This window comes from Acanthopagrus latus, chromosome 21, assembly GCF_904848185.1.
Source record: "Acanthopagrus latus isolate v.2019 chromosome 21, fAcaLat1.1, whole genome shotgun sequence".
Taxonomy (NCBI): domain Eukaryota; kingdom Metazoa; phylum Chordata; class Actinopteri; order Spariformes; family Sparidae; genus Acanthopagrus; species Acanthopagrus latus.
In genome coordinates, this window is record NC_051059.1 from 26,737,597 (window position 1) to 26,756,153 (window position 18,557).

At 44.1% G+C, this 18,557-nt stretch overlaps 1 protein-coding gene across 5 annotated transcripts in view; it reads left to right on the forward strand.

Annotated features, from left to right (window-relative positions):
- Window positions 1-18,557, forward strand: part of efr3a (EFR3 homolog A (S. cerevisiae)) — a 92,553-nt gene that overhangs the window by 19,387 nt on the left and 54,609 nt on the right. For 4 of the 5 annotated variants that reach the window (XM_037082976.1, XM_037082973.1, XM_037082972.1 and 1 more), the window contains 3 exons: window positions 14,422-14,498; window positions 16,100-16,227; window positions 17,536-17,686. In XM_037082976.1, the coding sequence (XP_036938871.1) occupies window positions 16,121-16,227; window positions 17,536-17,686 (258 nt within the window). In that variant the 5' untranslated portion in view covers window positions 14,422-14,498; window positions 16,100-16,120. Of the gene's footprint in view, window positions 1-10,234; window positions 10,309-14,421; window positions 14,499-16,099; window positions 16,228-17,535; window positions 17,687-18,557 lie in introns of all 5 variants that reach the window. The other variant, XM_037082975.1, reaches the window with a different exon arrangement.

Below are 18,557 nucleotides of genomic sequence, written 5' to 3' on the forward strand. Positions count from 1 at the left end.
AGTTCAAGATCAGTCAACAGTCAAAATAATCGTCAGTTGCAGGCTGTTTTACAGAAACTGGTTTCAGATGAGGATGATTTTTTTTTTCAGACTCAAAGCATGTCGTCATTTTCAGGGAGCAGCCGAGGCCTCGTACAGTTCGGTGTTCGTGGATGACATTTTAATTCTGCCCCGTGGCCGTCTGTGTCCAGACCGAGCGCGTATCAGTTCAGTTCTGTTTCACCCCTCCTGACTGCCAGCGGCGGTGCTGATCACTGGATATCTTCCATCTTGTGCATCGCAGGTCGAGTATTGTGACCTCAGATGACCCTCGACCAGGTACAGCTACAAGTGCAGGAGTAGCGCTGAGTTTAATCACCTGACGTTAAATAAAAAGTCTTGTGGCCGCCCTCTGAAGGCTGAGAGACGGATTGACTGTTCTGCCTCTTCGCCTCAGACAAGATTATTCACAACCAACACAATCTAACATTTACACACACACATGCACCTGATGACACATTGTTTTACCTCAGCAGTTATACACACACACACACACACACACACACACAATGAAAGCTCCCCCTGTGAGTATTTGTGTTTGTCCAAACAACATATCTGACGCCGCAGCCAGCTGGGACCTTCTGGATGGATATTGAGTCGTGCACACTGAAGAAATGTCACAGAAAAGTCATTACAGTGTGTCACACATGGATCACCTCTGTGTATGTCATGCATCAATGAAGTGTGTGTGTGTGTGTGTGTGTAGGAGTGTACTTATATGTGTGTATATTTTACTTGCGCTCCAGTCCACTTTCATCCCAATGATGTCATGTATTCTTTTTAAGCAGATGTCCGAGTGAGATAAAGATCCATATTGTAATTTTGTAAAAATGAATTTAAAAAACACGGTGAAACATGTCGACTGAGTGGACGCAGTGAACAGCTCCACCCTCCTCCACCCTCTGACGCCTCCTGGTGAAACTCCCCGTGAACCGTGCTGGAAACTGACGTCGGGTTTTGTACGACAGCAATTTTAATTAGCAGAGGTTGAAAATCAAACGTCTGGTAATCTGTTATTTTGTCTGGGTTATCGGGGCGGTGTCAGATTTAATAACTGGATCTGTGAAGCTGCGCTGGTCTTTATGTTCTGCTGCGGCGCTCCAATTATCGTCCCTTCAGAGCCGAGGAACTTTTCTCATCACGCCAGTGTCACCGGGTCTCTGCCACGATCCGACCCTCTGTGGTGACTCGAGAACCAGGCCGGATTACGCTGTACTCAGGAGTCTGAACAGAATCTAGGAATCGGGCCGTCACGGCGGTGTGGTGCCCCCTGTTGGAGAACATTTACTCCACCACCAGATCCATCAGTGTTGGGTTAACAAGTATGAATAGTCCAGTGGGAAACAGCAGAGTTGATTTAATATTTTGTTAAAACTGGAGAACCCTGAACCCTGAAAAATATCAAATCTACACTTCCCTCTTTTTTAGGCCTGTGTGTGATTAGTCAATGAACTGATAAGCTGATCAATTAAAGTGAATCGCATTAACATTGTTCATATTACATGTCAAATGTTTGCTTGTTCCTGCGTCTTCACTGGGAGGATTTGCTGCTTTTCTTGAAGTTAATGAAGAATCTTTTGGATTTCTTCTCAACATTTTCTGAGACGTTACAAACCAAACTATTGATTGATTGATCATGAAGATAATGGCGATGGTGTTAGCAGCAGCCCTTTAACGTTTTACTGCTAGAACTATGTTCTTTAATGCAGTTCTTATTTTTAATTGTGGTGTTTTTTAATGTTTCCTCAACAAGATTAAAGATTTTCCTCCTGCGGCTTTTTGAAGACACTGTTTTAATTGATAGGGAATAATAATGGGTTTGGATATCTAGTGGAGCTCTAAACTGGTTTTGCTCATTTTTCTAACTCAATTTTATTTGTATCTTCTGACAACAAGCTCCTTTTCAGTCACTTTCCATCATCCTGTCCATTTTATCAGCGCTACGCCGTCGATACTCGACTCTATCTGTTGGGCCCGGTGTCGTCTCTGTTGCCCGGCCAGAGATTAGTAACTGGACGTCTCACAGTTTTCTTCAATTAAATCATAGTAAAGCTGAAGTTCAGATCAGTTCTCCACTAACATCCTCCTTGACTTTGAAGAGGACATTAAGACGGTCGCTCACTCATTGTTCGGCTATAAGATGTTACAACATTTTAGAAACTATTTATCACAATTTCCAAGAACCAAAGCAAATGACTTATTCAAAACTGCTTCCTTTGTCCAGCCAACAGTAAATGAAGTTTCTCTGGGTTCTGGACTGTCATCAACAACAGAGAAACCTTCCAATCCTCAGATTCAGGAAGCTCGAACCTGCCAATGTTTGACAAACTGTTGCCGATTAATTTTCTTCCAGTTGACTAATCAATGCTCTGCTGCTGTACTTGATTGTGGGATCGTGTTCCCTCTGATTTGTCACCTGTGATTAAGGTTTGTTTGAGTTTGGTAACCAGCACAACTTGATTAATGTCACCACTATGAGTCCGTGTGCGTCCATTGTTGTGTAGCTTCTTTGTCGTTGCGGTGAACGAATGACCGGAGATCCGTTGAGAAAGCAATACAAACCTTGACCTGCTGGAGGTTCCTGAGCTCTCTGAGGATTTATGAAGAGGAATCTGCAGCTAAATCCTCTACTTCCATCTCCTTCCATCGATAAAAGCCTAGACAGGTAATTGTGTCTGTCCTCTGCATCGCACCGCCTCCCTGCCGCTGGACGCCCACCAGCTTCAGTTATATCAGTCCCACCCCTGAGACGCTGGTTCAGGGATGGTGAAGAGCGATACTCCTTGTTGCAAGTGTGGGAGTCTCATTTTAGAAAATTCTTGGGGGTCAATAAAAATGAAAGTGCTGTTTTTATAGTACCTGGATGATGTGTTGTCTGTAGGGCCGGGGTTTGTTGAGGACATCAGATGGATGATGGATGTCCTCGTCCTCAGTCTCTTCAGAGATTCATTGTGTGGAGGTGAAGGGCAGCATGCCGGCCGAGCAGAGGAGGAGGAACCGACTGAATATTGGGCTCATTTGTCACCTTGTAGCCTAACCAGCCTGTTCTGTCAGCGTCTACTTCCTCCCCTGCATCGATCCATCCTTTCCTTGCTTCCCTATGGCCTCCTTCTCTGGATCTTTCCTACCTCTGTTTGTCTCTTCCTTCTCATTAATCTCTCCTTTCATGCATCATCTTATTTATTTTTCCCTCTTTCTGTCTTCTTACTTTTGCCTTTCCTCTATTACTTAGTTTTTTCCTCCTACACTTCATCTGCCTCCGTCCCTTTTTGTTCTTTTCCTTCCTTCTTTCCTCTTCCTTTTCTACTTCCATGCCTTCCTTTCTTCCTCCGCGCTCTCTCTATCCACCTCTCCCACTCCTCCTTCTCCCTTCTGTGGTTGATTTCTCCCTTGCGTTGGCTGTAATTCGCTCTGAGATAGATGGGCCGGCGCTGCAATCATCCCCTCCCCTGCTGCTTTTGATGGATCTCCCAGCTCGGCCGCTGGAGTCATTCTTCGAGCCTCTGGGTGTTAGCTACCCCCTCGCTGGCAGACTGATGAAACGGCCGGCTGGAGGGACGGTAGCTTCTGTTTTTAATGTGTTTCTAAAGGCCCAAATGTCACTGGATGTACTCTGAGGGTTCACATTATTAACTAGACCTCCCTGGTATTGAGTGGGACCCCTGGCCGTCCACGCTGCCGCCTGAATACTGAGGAACGTGGACGTGGTTAACTGGTCGTTATCTTGCGGCTCCTGAAGATTTTTCGGAAACGCCCTGCATGGTTTTTCCCTGATGAGCTTGTCCTCTGTTGGACACAGACCTGAGGGTCTGTTTGTGGTCATTCAAGTAAACTGTGATGTTCTAGGCTTCATGTTGAGATGATGGATTCGAGATCCTGCTGTTGTCCTTTTCATAACTGGAGAACCTGCGGAGACCTGGTTGGTGATTTGAAGGTTGAAAGGACGGCCAACCTTCAGCCCAGCCTTGAAATCCTCAACTAACACTGTGTTTCCATCTTTTCTTTTTAAATTAAGTGTTCCTTGTAATCTTTATAGGAACAACAGTCTGTACAGTTATTTGTTAATGAATTGTGGTGGTCTTGGGTTAAAAGAGAATCTTTTGATTGTTTTTGTTGTTGTGAGATTTCGGATGTGCGTCACCATCTCCTGCCCTCCCACCTGAGCATTTCCAGGGGGATCGGGTTTCTCGTGACACCATCCTCCACCGCCTCTTCCTCCTCCGCCTCGGAAACTGAACCCTGGGATTTCATCTGGCTCGGTTTCCATTTCCTGCCTTTGTCTACCCTACATGAATATTTAAATGAGAAATACTGAGCTTCCATCGGCCCCCCTGCAATAAATCCACTATCTACAGTTGGATCATAATTCAATTTGAACACACACACACACACACACACATTTATCACAACGTGCAGAGTGTTTCCTGGTGGTGGTTAAATGTTTATAAGGCAGAGCCACAGGGTGAGTGTGCTCAAGACGATACTGTCTGATGTCCTCTGATCCAACTGAAATCGCATTATTGTTTGAATAATGGGGAAAGTCAATGAATAACCTCTGTGAAGTGAAAAAGTTAAACATATATATATATTTTTCCTGAAATAAGAACAAGATCTACAGCTTCAGAAAACAGTTCTGTGTGAGGGAAGAATCAAATTAAGACTCAGATAAGATGTTGTCGATGTTCCTCCAGGTTAAGTATCCACGTCAGTTCAAGTTTATGTCGTCACATCACAGTTAATTTATATATTCTGAAATATGGCCTAAAGAGTTAAAGACCTAAAAAGTTTAATGTGCGTTGTATTAACAACACTGAGTGAGATGTTTGGAGTTCAGATCACATCTGAACTCGGCACTCTCCTCTCTGCAACGTTCATTAACTAACGACATCACTTGAGCCTTTAAAACCAGAAGAGACAACACTTCTGTATCACGATATCCAAAATCCAGTCATATGTATTGTCATTTAATAAACGGCCAGTTGTAGAGACTTGTCGAGGTTGATGAAGACCATAATTATGTTTGTAACATCTGTGTTTTGTTCCTCTGGAGCTGCCGGTGTTTAAAAAGGTGTGAATGTGGTGTTAATGTGAAGGATCATGCACGGTCACCCAACCGTCTGTTGACAAGAGGCGAAAGAGACCTCTGGTTTTGTTTTGTTTTTTTGTGTCGTCGCTGACTGCTGAACCCGGCCAGAACTGCGGGCCACAGAGAGAAAACAAAAACTGATTTTTAAGCAGTTTAAATTTAGATATCCGTCTGGCCGGGACCGAAGCAGAGCGACGGGGAGGCTGTAAATTTATGGGTCATCATCTGTTTTTGTGCATGCGTCCTTCAAGGTTCAAAAGCAGGACGTGGTGATGCAAGTCAATGAGCCCACCAGCTATTCAGAGGCAAAGAAAGCAAACACTGTTCGCACAAACGCATAAATAACAGTCAGAGAGTCTAAAGATGAGTAAATGTAGCACACAGCACTCTCACGTCCGTCAGCCATCACTTTGATAGTTTTATGTGTTGAAGTTAAACTTTCTGCTCTGACTCTGCAGTCGTGACTCTTCATATTTACTGCTCCTCTGTGTCTCCGACAGTTTCAGCAGCCGTTTCTGAGATAGATGTGAAAAGTGGGATCATCTTTTAATCTGAAGTTTCTTTGTAGCCGGAGTCCTGTGCGGGTTGAGTTCAGGAACTTCAGACAGATTTACTTCTTCGGACTGAATATCATTTACAGCGTCTCCGTGGGCTTTATGCAGTCTTTTTTTTGTTCTCACGGATCAAATGTTGAAATCATCATTAGTGTAAACCATTGACATGGTGTCAGAAAAATAGGGAGCTACTATTCTGATGGATTACTTGTTAAAAGTCAAGTCAAAACTGCTAATCCCAGCTCTGGAAGTCAGCTTTTATTCAGTTTTGACGTCATCGTATTGTTGATGATTGCATTGGACTGATAAACTGTGACGTACACTTTTTACTGATTTCTGATATTTTATACACCAAACCTTCTGAGGCTGCTGGATTCACTGGATTAGCTTTATTAGCCGGCTTTGGTTTTAATGCTGCGTTCAGGGTCACAGTGAAGAGAATGAAGTGGATTAACTTGTTTTTGCTTCAGCGTAATAGTTACCATTCAATAGATCTGTCTGCAGATCAGCATCGGGGCTGAATGAGGCATCTTTTCAGTGGATCTGTATCAGCTCTTAATCTTTGAAATGGCCCTCAGTGTCCGACTGTCCTCATCTGCAGTCCTGCAGGAGCCGGGTTGTTCCAGGTTTGCCTTCACAAATCTGAACCAGGATGATTTTCTCTGACACTCTGCCGCCCGTCGCTGTCCTTCAGACACCACTGGCTCATTTAAATCAAACTTCTGTCTCGCGACTTCACAGACTTTCTTTATTAATGTTTCTCATCTCCAAGGACGGCATCGCATCAGCGAGCAGTGTCACCCCACAGGGGCGTGTTAGCAATCTGCTCACTCCACTCCAACCCCGAAAACTTGAGCAGAACAAGGGCGCCGTGAGAGAGATGTTGTCAGGCGTCAGACTGACAGCGTGGAGCGAGAACACTGTCACGGCTTTCATCTGCTCGTCAAAGGCCGAAGAATTAATCAGGAAGGCTGAGGGCAGTCTTTAATCTTGTAGATTACCACCTCACAGACGGTTCAGGTGTAGATTAAAGCAGACGGAGCTGCTGGAGGTGAGATTTACTGTCGGGCTGTTTGTCTTTGTGTGGATACTCAAGTCTGGAAGAAAATGACAGAAAATATGTCAGTTATCAGCCTCTGGACTGACTCAAAGTAAACTCCCCGTATGAAGTTGAGTAAGAAATACAGTTATTGATGTTTTCATTAAAGTCAACCTGTCTGATGTTTCCTGTCAGCAGGACGCTTAGAAGTGACTCGTCTCCTCTGACTCTTAATGCATAACTGAACGTTGGTGACTCTACTAGTGTAATAAATCAATGAAGGAAAAATTTTGACACCAGTTTTCTTTACTAAACAGAAAAATTCAAACAGTCTGAATTCAAGTTTCGCTCTTTAACTGAAGTATGATGAGAGTTATCTTCTCGTTAACTCATTGTAAACCAAATTCATTCAAACTGGACATAAGCTGAGTCACCAGAACAGAGTTGGTTCGTCTCCACAGTCAGTTCTGGTTCGGTCCAAATAAACCCTCAGTTCACAGTAACAGGTGAAAATATTCTGGCTCTGTTCGGTCCTCTCCTGTCTCTGCCTGGCGTGTCTTCCTGGAGTCATAGTCCTGGTCAGAGACGCTGTGAATCACCTCTGTACTTTGTCCCCTGTCTTCAGACTGACCTCCGTCTCTCTCAGAGGTTGAGTTCAGATCCGGTCTGGTGTCCAGTTGTGTTGCCTCCCCTCATGATTTAAGGTCATCTGGAGTCTAGTCAGCTATAAGGGCCCCTTAGCTCCACCGCTAACTGAGCTAATTAGCCAGCGGCTGCTAGCCACAGATTTCTGAAGCCGACTACTTCAGAGAGTATAATGAGCAGTATTTACTGGTTATGCTGCATTATTCACATGTTCACTACAAATAACATTAGACACATATAGAGAATAAGAATAGAATCTATAAGAAGCCTCCAGCAGAATCCAGCTGTGTTGACCAGGTGTAGCTTTGTTTGCTCAGGTGATAAAGGAAACCAGCTTTCTTACATGATGTGAACAGAGATCCAGTTACAGTTGACGGGTCTCGGACTGTAAGCACACATGAACACACAGCATGTCGCGATGAGCTGATGGTAAAACCAGTACGCAAGTGTTTCGGGGATTATTATGGATTGAATAAAACTTTCCGAGGCTGTTCTGGTTCCAGGTTTTGTCTTCATCAGTCTGCTGGATCACGTTTTCCTCTGAACACAGAGGCCGGTAACCCGAGCCGCCCCTGAAAGGCCCGCATCAGCCCCGGCGGCGTCTCGTCTTCTCTGTCAGAATGAGGGGTAATCCCAGGCGCTGATAGACATGCAGCTCCTACTTGACGTCCCATTGGCTGGTTTCCTTGTCTGTCAGCGTGATGATGTCTCTAAAGAACCTGTGGCAGGAAGAGTCCTGAGAGAGGTGAGGCTGGGATGTTGTTGTGGTCGGTCTTACCTGGTCAGGTGCAGTGGAGGCGAGAATTATTGAACTCTGTGAGTGAAACATCGGCCCGACTCTCTGGTGCTGGATTTACTTTGAAACAGTTGTCTGTTGTTCCTAACTGAAGGACTTCATGTCTGAGCACTGAAGCCGTGCGACCTGTGAAAACCACAGTTTGAAAGGAACAGGAAGTCACTCCAGTCATGCCGTCTTTCTGTGTCAACCTGAGACGAGGCATCCTGAGGAGGTACCGGCAGGTGCCGCGGACCGAGGCTGACGGAGCCTTCAACTACAGCCGAGCCTCAAACAGACCCGGCATACTGAAGTCCGGTAGGCTCGACACCAAACCCTCTTTATTTGAGCCCCATTTTTAAATGAGCGTGCAGTTTATTTTGTGCTTCACCTTTCAAGCAGAGAGAAAAGACAAAAGAAATGAGCTGTTACACTTCCTGAACAGTCTCAGTGAAGTTACAGCTTATTTTGTTTTTCATTTAAAGTTTCATGTTGTGTCGAGCCTTCTTAGTGTTTTGAAAATAGAGATTTTGATGCATAAAAGCATAGAAGTGCCCGTAGCACTCCCACTGAAAATGAGTTTCAGCCAAAAACGAAAATAAGGTAAATCTTAAAAGTGCCTCGTTCGTCATAATTATGCTTTTACACGAAGGTTTGACTCGGGTACATTCACAAAAAAAAGCTAGGTTACATTTCGGTGAGAGTTTGACTTTAACTGAAATGAATGTATTCCCATTCAAACGTTTAGCAGCTGCACAGCTGTTTTAATATGGATTCTGTATTCATGCAGATTGTACATGTGATGTCATACAGAACATCTGATCGTTGTTGAGCGTGGGGTCGGTTTATAAGACCCTCGTTACTCGTGAAGTTTCCAATATTTTATCACATTAATGCTTCGAAACACATCCACACACTATACACCTGACTTCAGTGTGTGTGTGTGTGCGCGCGTGTGTGTGTGTGTGTGTGTGTGTGTGTGTGTGTGTGTGTGTGTTGCTCTCTGTCTCTTTATTCAGTGTTTGGTATGTAGGCTGGACAACTAGGTCTCCCATGAATCAATAAAACATAAAGGTTTGGTTGGTACTCTGCTCAGGTGCAGAGCAGCAGTCAGCTCCATGATGAAAAATCTTTACCCAACACGCAGCTCTGAAGAAAAAGCCGCACTTGGATCCACTGATGATAGAAATACTGTAGATGTACATAGATTTAAACATTCGGTCAAACATGTTGGCTGAAATAAAACATGCCTGTGAATCTCCTGCTGTGCTGCGTATTTCTAAAGATATCTCAGTTGACCTGACGGTGGGCGGGTGTTAAAGCATTTACATGTGAGTAATTTCTCTCTTCTTCCCGTTGTGATCCGTGGCAGCAGGATGATGGATTTGTTCCTCTGTAATAGCCTCTTCTCAGCCCGCTGAGTTAGTTGTGTTGGGGTATAATTCATCAGACCGTGTGACCACCAAAATCTCTCGATCTCTGGGCCGCTCGCCGCTGTGATTATGCAGCTCTCTCTGCAGATCTATAGCTGGACACTCAAACTGATGCATCGCCTCTATTACAGTACTGAGGCCATGATGCTCTTAGCCGGAATGGGTTTTAATATAATTTGGAGCTGCTGTCATTCATTTTCTTCCACCGATGACTCTACACACACACAAACAAACAAGTGCAGGAAATATATTTGTTTTAATGCCAAAGCATCACAGACGCTCAGTGATTTATGTCTCCGCATCAGGTTCCATTCAGAAGCTCTCACAAGCCGGATTAACATTTCTAAATGATCTTATTTTCTCCAACCGACTGTCCAAAATTCAGATATCAAACTGACAGTGTTGAGGAACAGAAAGGCAGCAGCAGCTCATGTTTGAAAAGCTTGGATCATGAAAGATTAAAACAATTCATCAATCATCTACATCGATTAATTGACTGCTGTTCTGTGTTTTAATGACCTTCCCTCTTGATGAATGAAGCCTCAATTCTTAAAACGGTCACAGCAACAGGATCATTAATATCAATGTGTTCAATAAAGCGTTTACGTTCAATGATCCTAACCCTTGTGCATTTTTTCTTTCTTAATTGTTTCTGACACGCAGAACGAACCTGTGAAGCTTCAGACACCAGAACGTTTTCCTCGGCGGAGGCAGGAATCACCTCCAGGCAGTCTGCGGTATTAGATCATAATTGCACTCGTATTCTCTCAGTCAGACACTTGAAACCAAACTCCCATTTAGGCCGATTCGTTTTCCCCCTGAGTGGCTGCGGAGGAGTGAATCACAGGCAGAGTAATGAGGATGAAAATAGAAAGCTGTCGTATCGCCGCCATCTCTGCAGCTCAGGGCCGAGCCGTCCGCCGGCTCTGAGCGCGGGAGGAGCCGCGGCCTCCCAGGTGTTTCATTTCATCTTCAACGTCTACACACACGCTGCTGTGTGTGTGTGTGTGTGTATGTGTCTGTGTGTACATCTATGCATCTTCACCTATTTTCAGGTGTGAAGGTTCAGTGGTAAATAACCAAGTCAGGCCTCCTTAATGACACTGCTGAAGGCTTTAAATAATGTATTTTCAACCCACACCTGGTGTTTATTTTACATTTATTTAACTGTATTCACTCACTTTTTTTCTCCAAAGCATCGACCAGACTAGAATATCGTGACTTCAGATTAACTCCAAAAACAATTGGTTTGAAGCTGATACACTTGCTTGCTTTTACAGACTCACCTTAAATTCACTTTCTGTAACTGGAAGGAAGAAACAACTGTAGGAAACAATCTTTTCCAGCAAATGTCAATCTGTGCAAGTGTGAGCTGCTGCAGACGATTACCCTGAGATTATAACTAAATGTCTTGGAACAGGCCTCCAAAAAAACCTTGACTGCCACTCGTCAGAGCGTATTCTGTAATAGTCCTGTATCACCTGTAATTTTGAACTGATTACACATGATTTAAGATAGTAGAGCTCAAATTTTACTCACTCAGATACCAGACAACTAAACATGCCTGATTTTTTATTTTTCATCAAGATCCGTCTGAAAATGTTGAAGAACTCACTTCAGTGAAACTCTTTGCAAAATGCAGCCTAGGTTTTTTTTTTTTTTTGTGAATGTACCCGAGTCAAACGTTTGTGTAAAAGTATAATTACGATGAAAGAGGCTCTTTCAAGATTCACCGTATTTCCGTTTTTGGGTCATTTTCAATGGGAGTGCTACAGGCACTTTTACGATAGCATCAAAATCTGTGTTTTTAAAACGGTAAGAAGTCTCGACACAACATGAAACTTTGCTGGTAGCATCACCAGGGTCTCTACACATGAACACCAGCACTGACAACATTGTTTGTGTGCACAGAGTTACTAAAAAGAAAGTTTCTGAACAGCTCATGTTAGCAGTAGCTTGTTCCACTCGCCGCCGTCCTGCGGAGAAGTGTAGATCTCAGAATGTGACGTAACCTGGAGGACAGTTAAGGTGGAACGCTCCTGAATCTTAGTTCAATATAGATGCACGGATTAACAGAATTAACTTTATAGCCTTGAAGATATTCAACTTTTTACAGCGTGACTCCTGAGCTGAGGACAGCACGAGAAGATCGGTTAGTAAAGGATGTTGGGAGTGTGACATCATCTCCTGAGCAGATCGTTTGAAAAAATATCTTGTGATTTTTAATTAATTGTCTGCAGAGAATTCATCTGCTACAGGGACAGAAAGCAGATTGTTGTGGAAATCTGATGTTATTGCAGGAAAACAGGAAGTACGTTAGTCAGTCAGCTTCTTAGTTGAGCATTACAGTAAATGTTGTAATAATCCAACAGAGGACTGAGGCATATTTACAGTTTAAACCCAACCATACCTGACATCAGCCAACAGCACCTGCTGGCAATCAATCAAAAGTATTCTCTAACCACATCAAGTACCTTTGAAGGCCAGTGGTACAAACTGATCCATGGCTGCATTCAGTAAAGTCCTTTGAAAGGCGCTGTTAAAGTTAAGTGTTCTCATTGTTCTGGTCTGGGTGACTTTATGTGGCGCTGGAGGCTCACAGAGGGTCACTAGACTTTTTTTTTTTCCCCTCACATCTTCACATTCTCAGCTGAATTCCATTAAAGCTGGCCGGTCACACTGCACTAACACAGCAGCTCCCTCGCCGCTCCGCGCCCTAATGTGGCAGGTAATTGCAGGATCTATAATGAACGCTTTGGAGCCGCAGCGCTGCAAAGGTTGCCTCGGTGACAGGCCGCTGATAGTGTTAATGAAGTTGATTAATATCCAGACTCCTCGGGGGGCTGCCGTCAAACTCTGCTGCACCTCAGCTGAGAAATAAACTCTGCAGGTGTTAAGGTGACCCAAAGTTGCCTGAGAGGTCTTTACGTAAGGTGAAAGGTACCCTGGGAGCTCTGTGAACTGTCTGAGCAGGGACTCCTGGGAAATGACGTGCCCCACCTCCCAGAAGTTAATTTCCTGAGTCTGAGGTGGAAAAGCAGGTGGCTCTTCCAGGTAATGATGGTGGAATGTGTGCAGCCATGTGAGAGCCGAGTGCAGCTTCAGTTTCAGACCTGCTGTCGTCAGATAACGAGCTTCTGACTCTTCGTTGTGTCGCTCTGTCATGACGCTGTTTGATTGGAGGATATTTTAAGCGACATGCAGGTCGTCGGCGGCTTTCAGGTCCTCTGATATGTCAAGGATTTGTAGTTTCTGGATGGATGGCTGGACGTATTTTTAAGTTGTATCCATAAAAGAAGTTTGGTGATTGATGATGTTAAAGTGTGCAGGAGTTTTGGGTTCTTTCACAGTCAGTTTATGATCCAACACACCTGTATGAAATACTTTCAGCTTTGCAAGACCTTTGTAGTGTTTTCTGAGGGCTCCGACTCTCCAGGCCATCAGTCCGCCGTCGGCTGGTGTTGGAGCCCACTGGGAGTCGCCACATCAACAGCTTCCTTTATCATACCACAAGTTCTATTTCTGTCTTTGCCTTCTACAGGGAGAGTATGTTTCATTTGACATGCTTGTCTGACGTTCGGTCTCTGATGCTAAAAGGCTTCCCTCATTGATCGTCTGTCAGACGAGCTGAATGCTGCTGTGACCTTTTCGGTTGTGGTCTGCTGCTCCTTCAGACACAAAGCACTGACATTTCGTTAAAGACACACTGTTCTCATCGTCACGCTCATTGATCAGGAAAGAACATCACAAAAGTCTCGACACACACGAGAAAGTCTGAGGATTCTTGACTGGCTGTGAATGGACAGTTTGCTCCTGACATCACAGCTAGATGATAATATTTACTGAAATATGGAGATGTGGATGACATGTGAACTGTTAGATGACCTTGAATCGAGGTTGTTAGTCAGGCAGGTTCACTGTGACCTGAGCACTGTGAGTCAGACGCTCTCGACCTCTTTTACAATGAAACTCTGAACATCAGTTATTCATTCATCAGTTAACCAGGACCTGTTGAATTCTCCCACTGTTCTCTGGTGGTCAGGCAGAAATACAGATCTCCACACGGGTGACAGATGATTTAAGTCTTGAAGAGGCGTGTGGCCCGAGTTACCTGACGACAGGAGAATGTCAAAAATGAATCTGTGTTCTCAAACGTTTGTTTAGGACTTGAGGAAGTCAATTCATCAGGGAAAAGACGAAGAACTACTGTTGGATTTTTTTCAACTGGGACCAGAATTAATTGATTGCACCGACCTTGCAGGATTAAACTAACTCAAACCAATTAAAATGTCAGTGAACGCACCACAGTCGACCCAGCAGTTTCCTGTCGGTTCACCTGTTGGCTGCTCTGTAATCGTCTCCACTGTGACTTTAACTTCATCACCTCAAACCGCTGAGCCTGGACTCTGATGACTCATCACTTCTCACTGACTCAGAAGGCGGCTGCTGGTCACACTAATTCATGTTAGTCAATAGATGACCTATCACAGCCGCCTCTTGAATCTAGAGTGAACTTGGTTCTCCTCGGCCTCTCACAGAGCTCGATGTGAGTCAGAGGAGCAGCATCATGGCATCACGTCGTCTGCATTCCTTCACCAGATAGGAGTTAGGAAGACACATGGAGTCATGTTGAACGTCCCAATACATTTTTTTTTTTTAATGTCAAGTTTTCTCAAGCGATCTGTGATTAAAAAAAAAAAAAAATCTAAACTTCAAGAGTTGAGAACTTCTTGGAAGTTATATCTGATGCACAGTTTCTTCAGGACTGTCAGAGACGATGGCAGCAGGTGATGATGGACCGTCTTGACGTAACCTTTGCTAATTATTCCTGTTTTTGTGTTTTGCTCCAGGAGTGTGTGGCTGCTGTGGGCCGCTGAGGCCGAGGTACAAACGCCTGGTGGACAACATCTTCCCCGAGGACCCCAAAGTAAGTGACTGCAAGCATGACACACCCTCAGATTAATGAAAGTTATTTCAGTGGAGATTGAAGGTCAATATGTTATCTCTGACTTCAGCGGCCTGTAACTGCCCTCTGAGTGAAAATCCAATTTATTAGATAGAGATGAATAATGTGGCGGATTAGATCCAACAGAACGGTTGTGTGGGAAAGTTCTGTCGCAGCTTGTAAGAGACAGAATTGATACTTAAGTTGTTCTGTCATTGCTCCTGAGTGAAATGAGGGCAATTAGCAATAAAGAACGAATCAGAATATGATTGAAAAACGACTTTGCAGGTGCGTGCAGCTCACAGCACCGGTTGATGGAACTGACACGGCTTGTAGAATTACACAGAAGAGTCGGAGTCACGGTCAGAGTCACAGTCTGGGTCTTTATTAACACTGTTTGGTGCCCAGTTGTTATCTCGGTGTGGAGATTGCTGTGGAGACCCAGCGACACCTCCACCACCAGACAGCTTCCCGGCCACAACACAGAAATAATTGGACAATCAAGGAGCGACATGAACTCTCCAGACTTTGATAAATCTGGCTATTAGATGTGACACGGCTTTGATAAGAGGACCGTGACAACTTATTATCACCTGTTTGATTCTTTGACCTCTGTTTAATTAAAACACCAAATGTGTACCAGGTTCGTCCCGTACACAACACAGGGGTTTACTGGTCTTTTTTTTTTTCAGTATCTTCTCAAGGGCCTTTGGCGTAAGCAACCAGGTGCTGTGGGAAATGGAAACGCTCGAATGGTCGAGACCTTGTCAAATTAATTATCACTTGCTGAGAGCAGGAGGAGCTGAACACACTCAGGGGAGAGCCGGTCTGAACTCAATCCCCCTTCGTTATGTACGACACCTGGCGACAATATATTTATACTGGCTGTCTGTCGGCATCTTTACTCCGATGCTGAAGTTCAGACTGTCCCTTTTTATAAGTTTCTGAAAAGACAATGAATCTAAAAATAACATAGATTTCCCATTCAGAGAGAGCAAACTCTTGACCCGTACACGTGAGCTCTGATTAGATTTAATGAGGCAGAAGTGTTTTTTCTGCTCACTGTAGTTTGACACGAGCTAACTGTATATTTCATTTGGTCGCCTGTTGCTGTAGCTTCCAGGAGAGAGTCAGAGAGCGAGGAAGGAAGTCGGGGAACGACTTGAGAACATCGTCTCATCTGTGAACGTTTGCGCCTCGGTCACGTAATCAGCAATGGCGGCTGTTTAATGGTGCGTTCACCGCAAGCGAGACGTTACCGTGCAGGTTTTACTGTAAGATGATTGGTGACTTCTCCCTCCTCTCTCTCCTCGCTGTGACATTATGTTCATGAAGTAAAGTCCATCCCTGACAGTGGAGGTCACATCCGGATCACTGCTGCTGTCAGGTTGATAAACAGGAGTGAAGATAATTAATCCCAGAAGTTAAAAAATAATCTCTGAGCTCTCCTCCCGTCGGATCAGAGCAGAATCTGATGCGACATCAGGCGTTTGTTCCTCCTGGAGGTCTGGCTCTGTGCCTGACTCTCTCCCACCTCTCCAGTTTTATCCTTTAAATCTGGACTGCCTTGTGTTTTCCTTCAGGATGGCCTCAGTAAATCAGACATGGAGAAGCTGACCTTCTACGCTGTGTCGGCTCCAGAGAAGCTGGACAGGATCGGTGCTTACCTGGCCGAGAGGCTGAGCCGAGATGTGGTGCGACACCGCTACGGGTGAGAGAGATTTGTCTTTATCGTTTCTTATTTTACACTTGTGTTGTGTCTTGTTACCTGGAGAAGTTGATATAAGCCTTCCTCTTCCAATAGTTAATTCCACTCCTGGTAAAGTGTTTAAAATGAGCAAAAAAAAAAAGAGGAAGACATCCCTGACATATTTCTTAAAGAAGACTGGCAGCACCTAATCAATACAGTGATGATAATGTCAGAAATGGTGTTTAATTGGCTGTGACTTCTATTCCCTGGAGCTGAGAACAAACACATCTCCGTCTCTCTCTTCCATCTTTTATCGTCCATGCGAGGTGATGAACCCTGTGGCAGCTGACGGTACGAAGTTTCGAGTTGGACCGATCGATTTCTGCTCGTATGAATTCATATTTTTAAATGTCCCGACGTCAGCCACGAGACAACATGAGTGTTTTGTTTAGCTGTTTTTATCCCCAGTCATGTTACTCAGACTCACTGCTTTACTGTGGCAGTTTCTTAAGAAATAATTGAACACCTACTGTCACAGAATAACGATGAGTAAACTCTCCTTATCACAGTGAAACAGAAGATATTGGCCATATATTGTCTGTTGTTTTGACTCAAAGACTGGAACATATTCAACAAGCTCTTTTTTGAAGATGGTGAATATTAAGTCCAATCATATTATTCAGCTGCTGACAGAAGTATAAACGGAAGGTTTGTTCAGGTGAAGTCTTCATAGTCCACAAAACAGTTCTGGAGCTTCACGGAAAAACTGCTGAACAAACTGAAGTAGCTGGAGACTAAAGAGGAAACATACAATGGCTCCACACAGCTCATCAGGTGCATTATTGAGTCTCCAGAAGCCCAGAGAGCCCAAATTGATTTGAAAAGATGTGAAACCTTTTTTACACTGACATCTTCACTGTAGCTGCTGAGCTGAGAGCGTCTGTCGAGCGTTAACAGAGCATCAGCGGTGTAAATCAGGAGGCTTCTGAAACTTAGTATAATAACTAAGAATAATCTCCATCCTGCACGTCTTAGTCGAGGCCGGTGACTGACAGACGGCGGTAAAGACTGCAGTCGACGGTGAGTTCGGTTTGAGAACAAAATGAAACACGTGGCTAAACGGTTCGCAGCCAAAGATGGAAGAGAAAGAAGCTGCGCTCAGTTGTTGTTGTTGTTGGAGACAGAAAGGATTTTGTCTTCTTACCTCTACAGGGGAGCAGAACCTGGACAGATTCACTCTGGAGCTTCATTGTTCAGATATGAAGATTATTTCTGTAAATTCCCTAAAAGACTCTGTGTCATTAACTCCCCTCTCGTCGCTGTGTGCAGGTACGTGGTGATAGCCATGGAGGCTCTGGACCAGCTGCTGATGGCCTGCCACTCTCAGAGCATCAAACCCTTCGTGGAGAGTTTCCTGCACATGGTGGCCAAGCTGCTGGAGTCCAGAGAACCGGACCTGCAGGTCCTGGGGACCAACTCGGTAAGACAAATTAACAATGACACAGTTTTCATCTATGGACCTTCAAACAGTGAAGAAGAAGAAGGAGGAGGAGGCTGTTGTTCCCACTGCACTCTCAGTTGATAAAAAAGAAATGAAAACATCATTTACTGTAATGACATGACGGGGATATATATATATGCACGAGGAGTAATGGAAATGTAAACGCTGCGTAGAGAAAATGGATGATGGTGATGAAACGTGGAGGTGAGAAATGAAATGAGCGCACAGAAGATTAAAACAGATTAGATTTTAATTTGTTTTAACAAACGACTGGTGGCAGAAAAACAAGAACGCCTTCTGCTTTATTCACGTAGCGATGGAGATTAAACCAACAGTTTATCTCTTTAGATTTACACTTTGATTATTTAACTCGCAGTATAATTCAGTGGTGTCATTGACTCGTCTGACGTGAACTTTTGCTCCATTTTGTCAATTTCTCTTTGACTGTTTTGTCCAAAAATACGTTCAGCTGGTAATTATCAAGCTCAGCATCAGTCGACTCTTACAATAAACTTCCTCGGCTTTTTCTGGAGCCTAAAAGCTGATTTTACATTTCAGGCACACTGGTTTGTTCCTCCTATAATCTGCTGCTCCGTCCCTCTGAAGTGCTGCTGCTTTCAATGCAAATGATTGTTTTCTTCTGTTGGTGAGAAAAGTGTTGCGTCGCACCTTCCTCTGAATCTGAGCACGTCAGCTTTTATACTAGAATTAATTTACTTTCGTCTCAACGTGTTGGATTAGTTTGGTTAAGATTCTTGTGTTTTTACAAGAAAAAGAAAAAAGATTCTTCACACAAACACATCAGTCGGCTGCAGCCCAGAGGTTCATGTCGCTGGTTAAATACCTAATT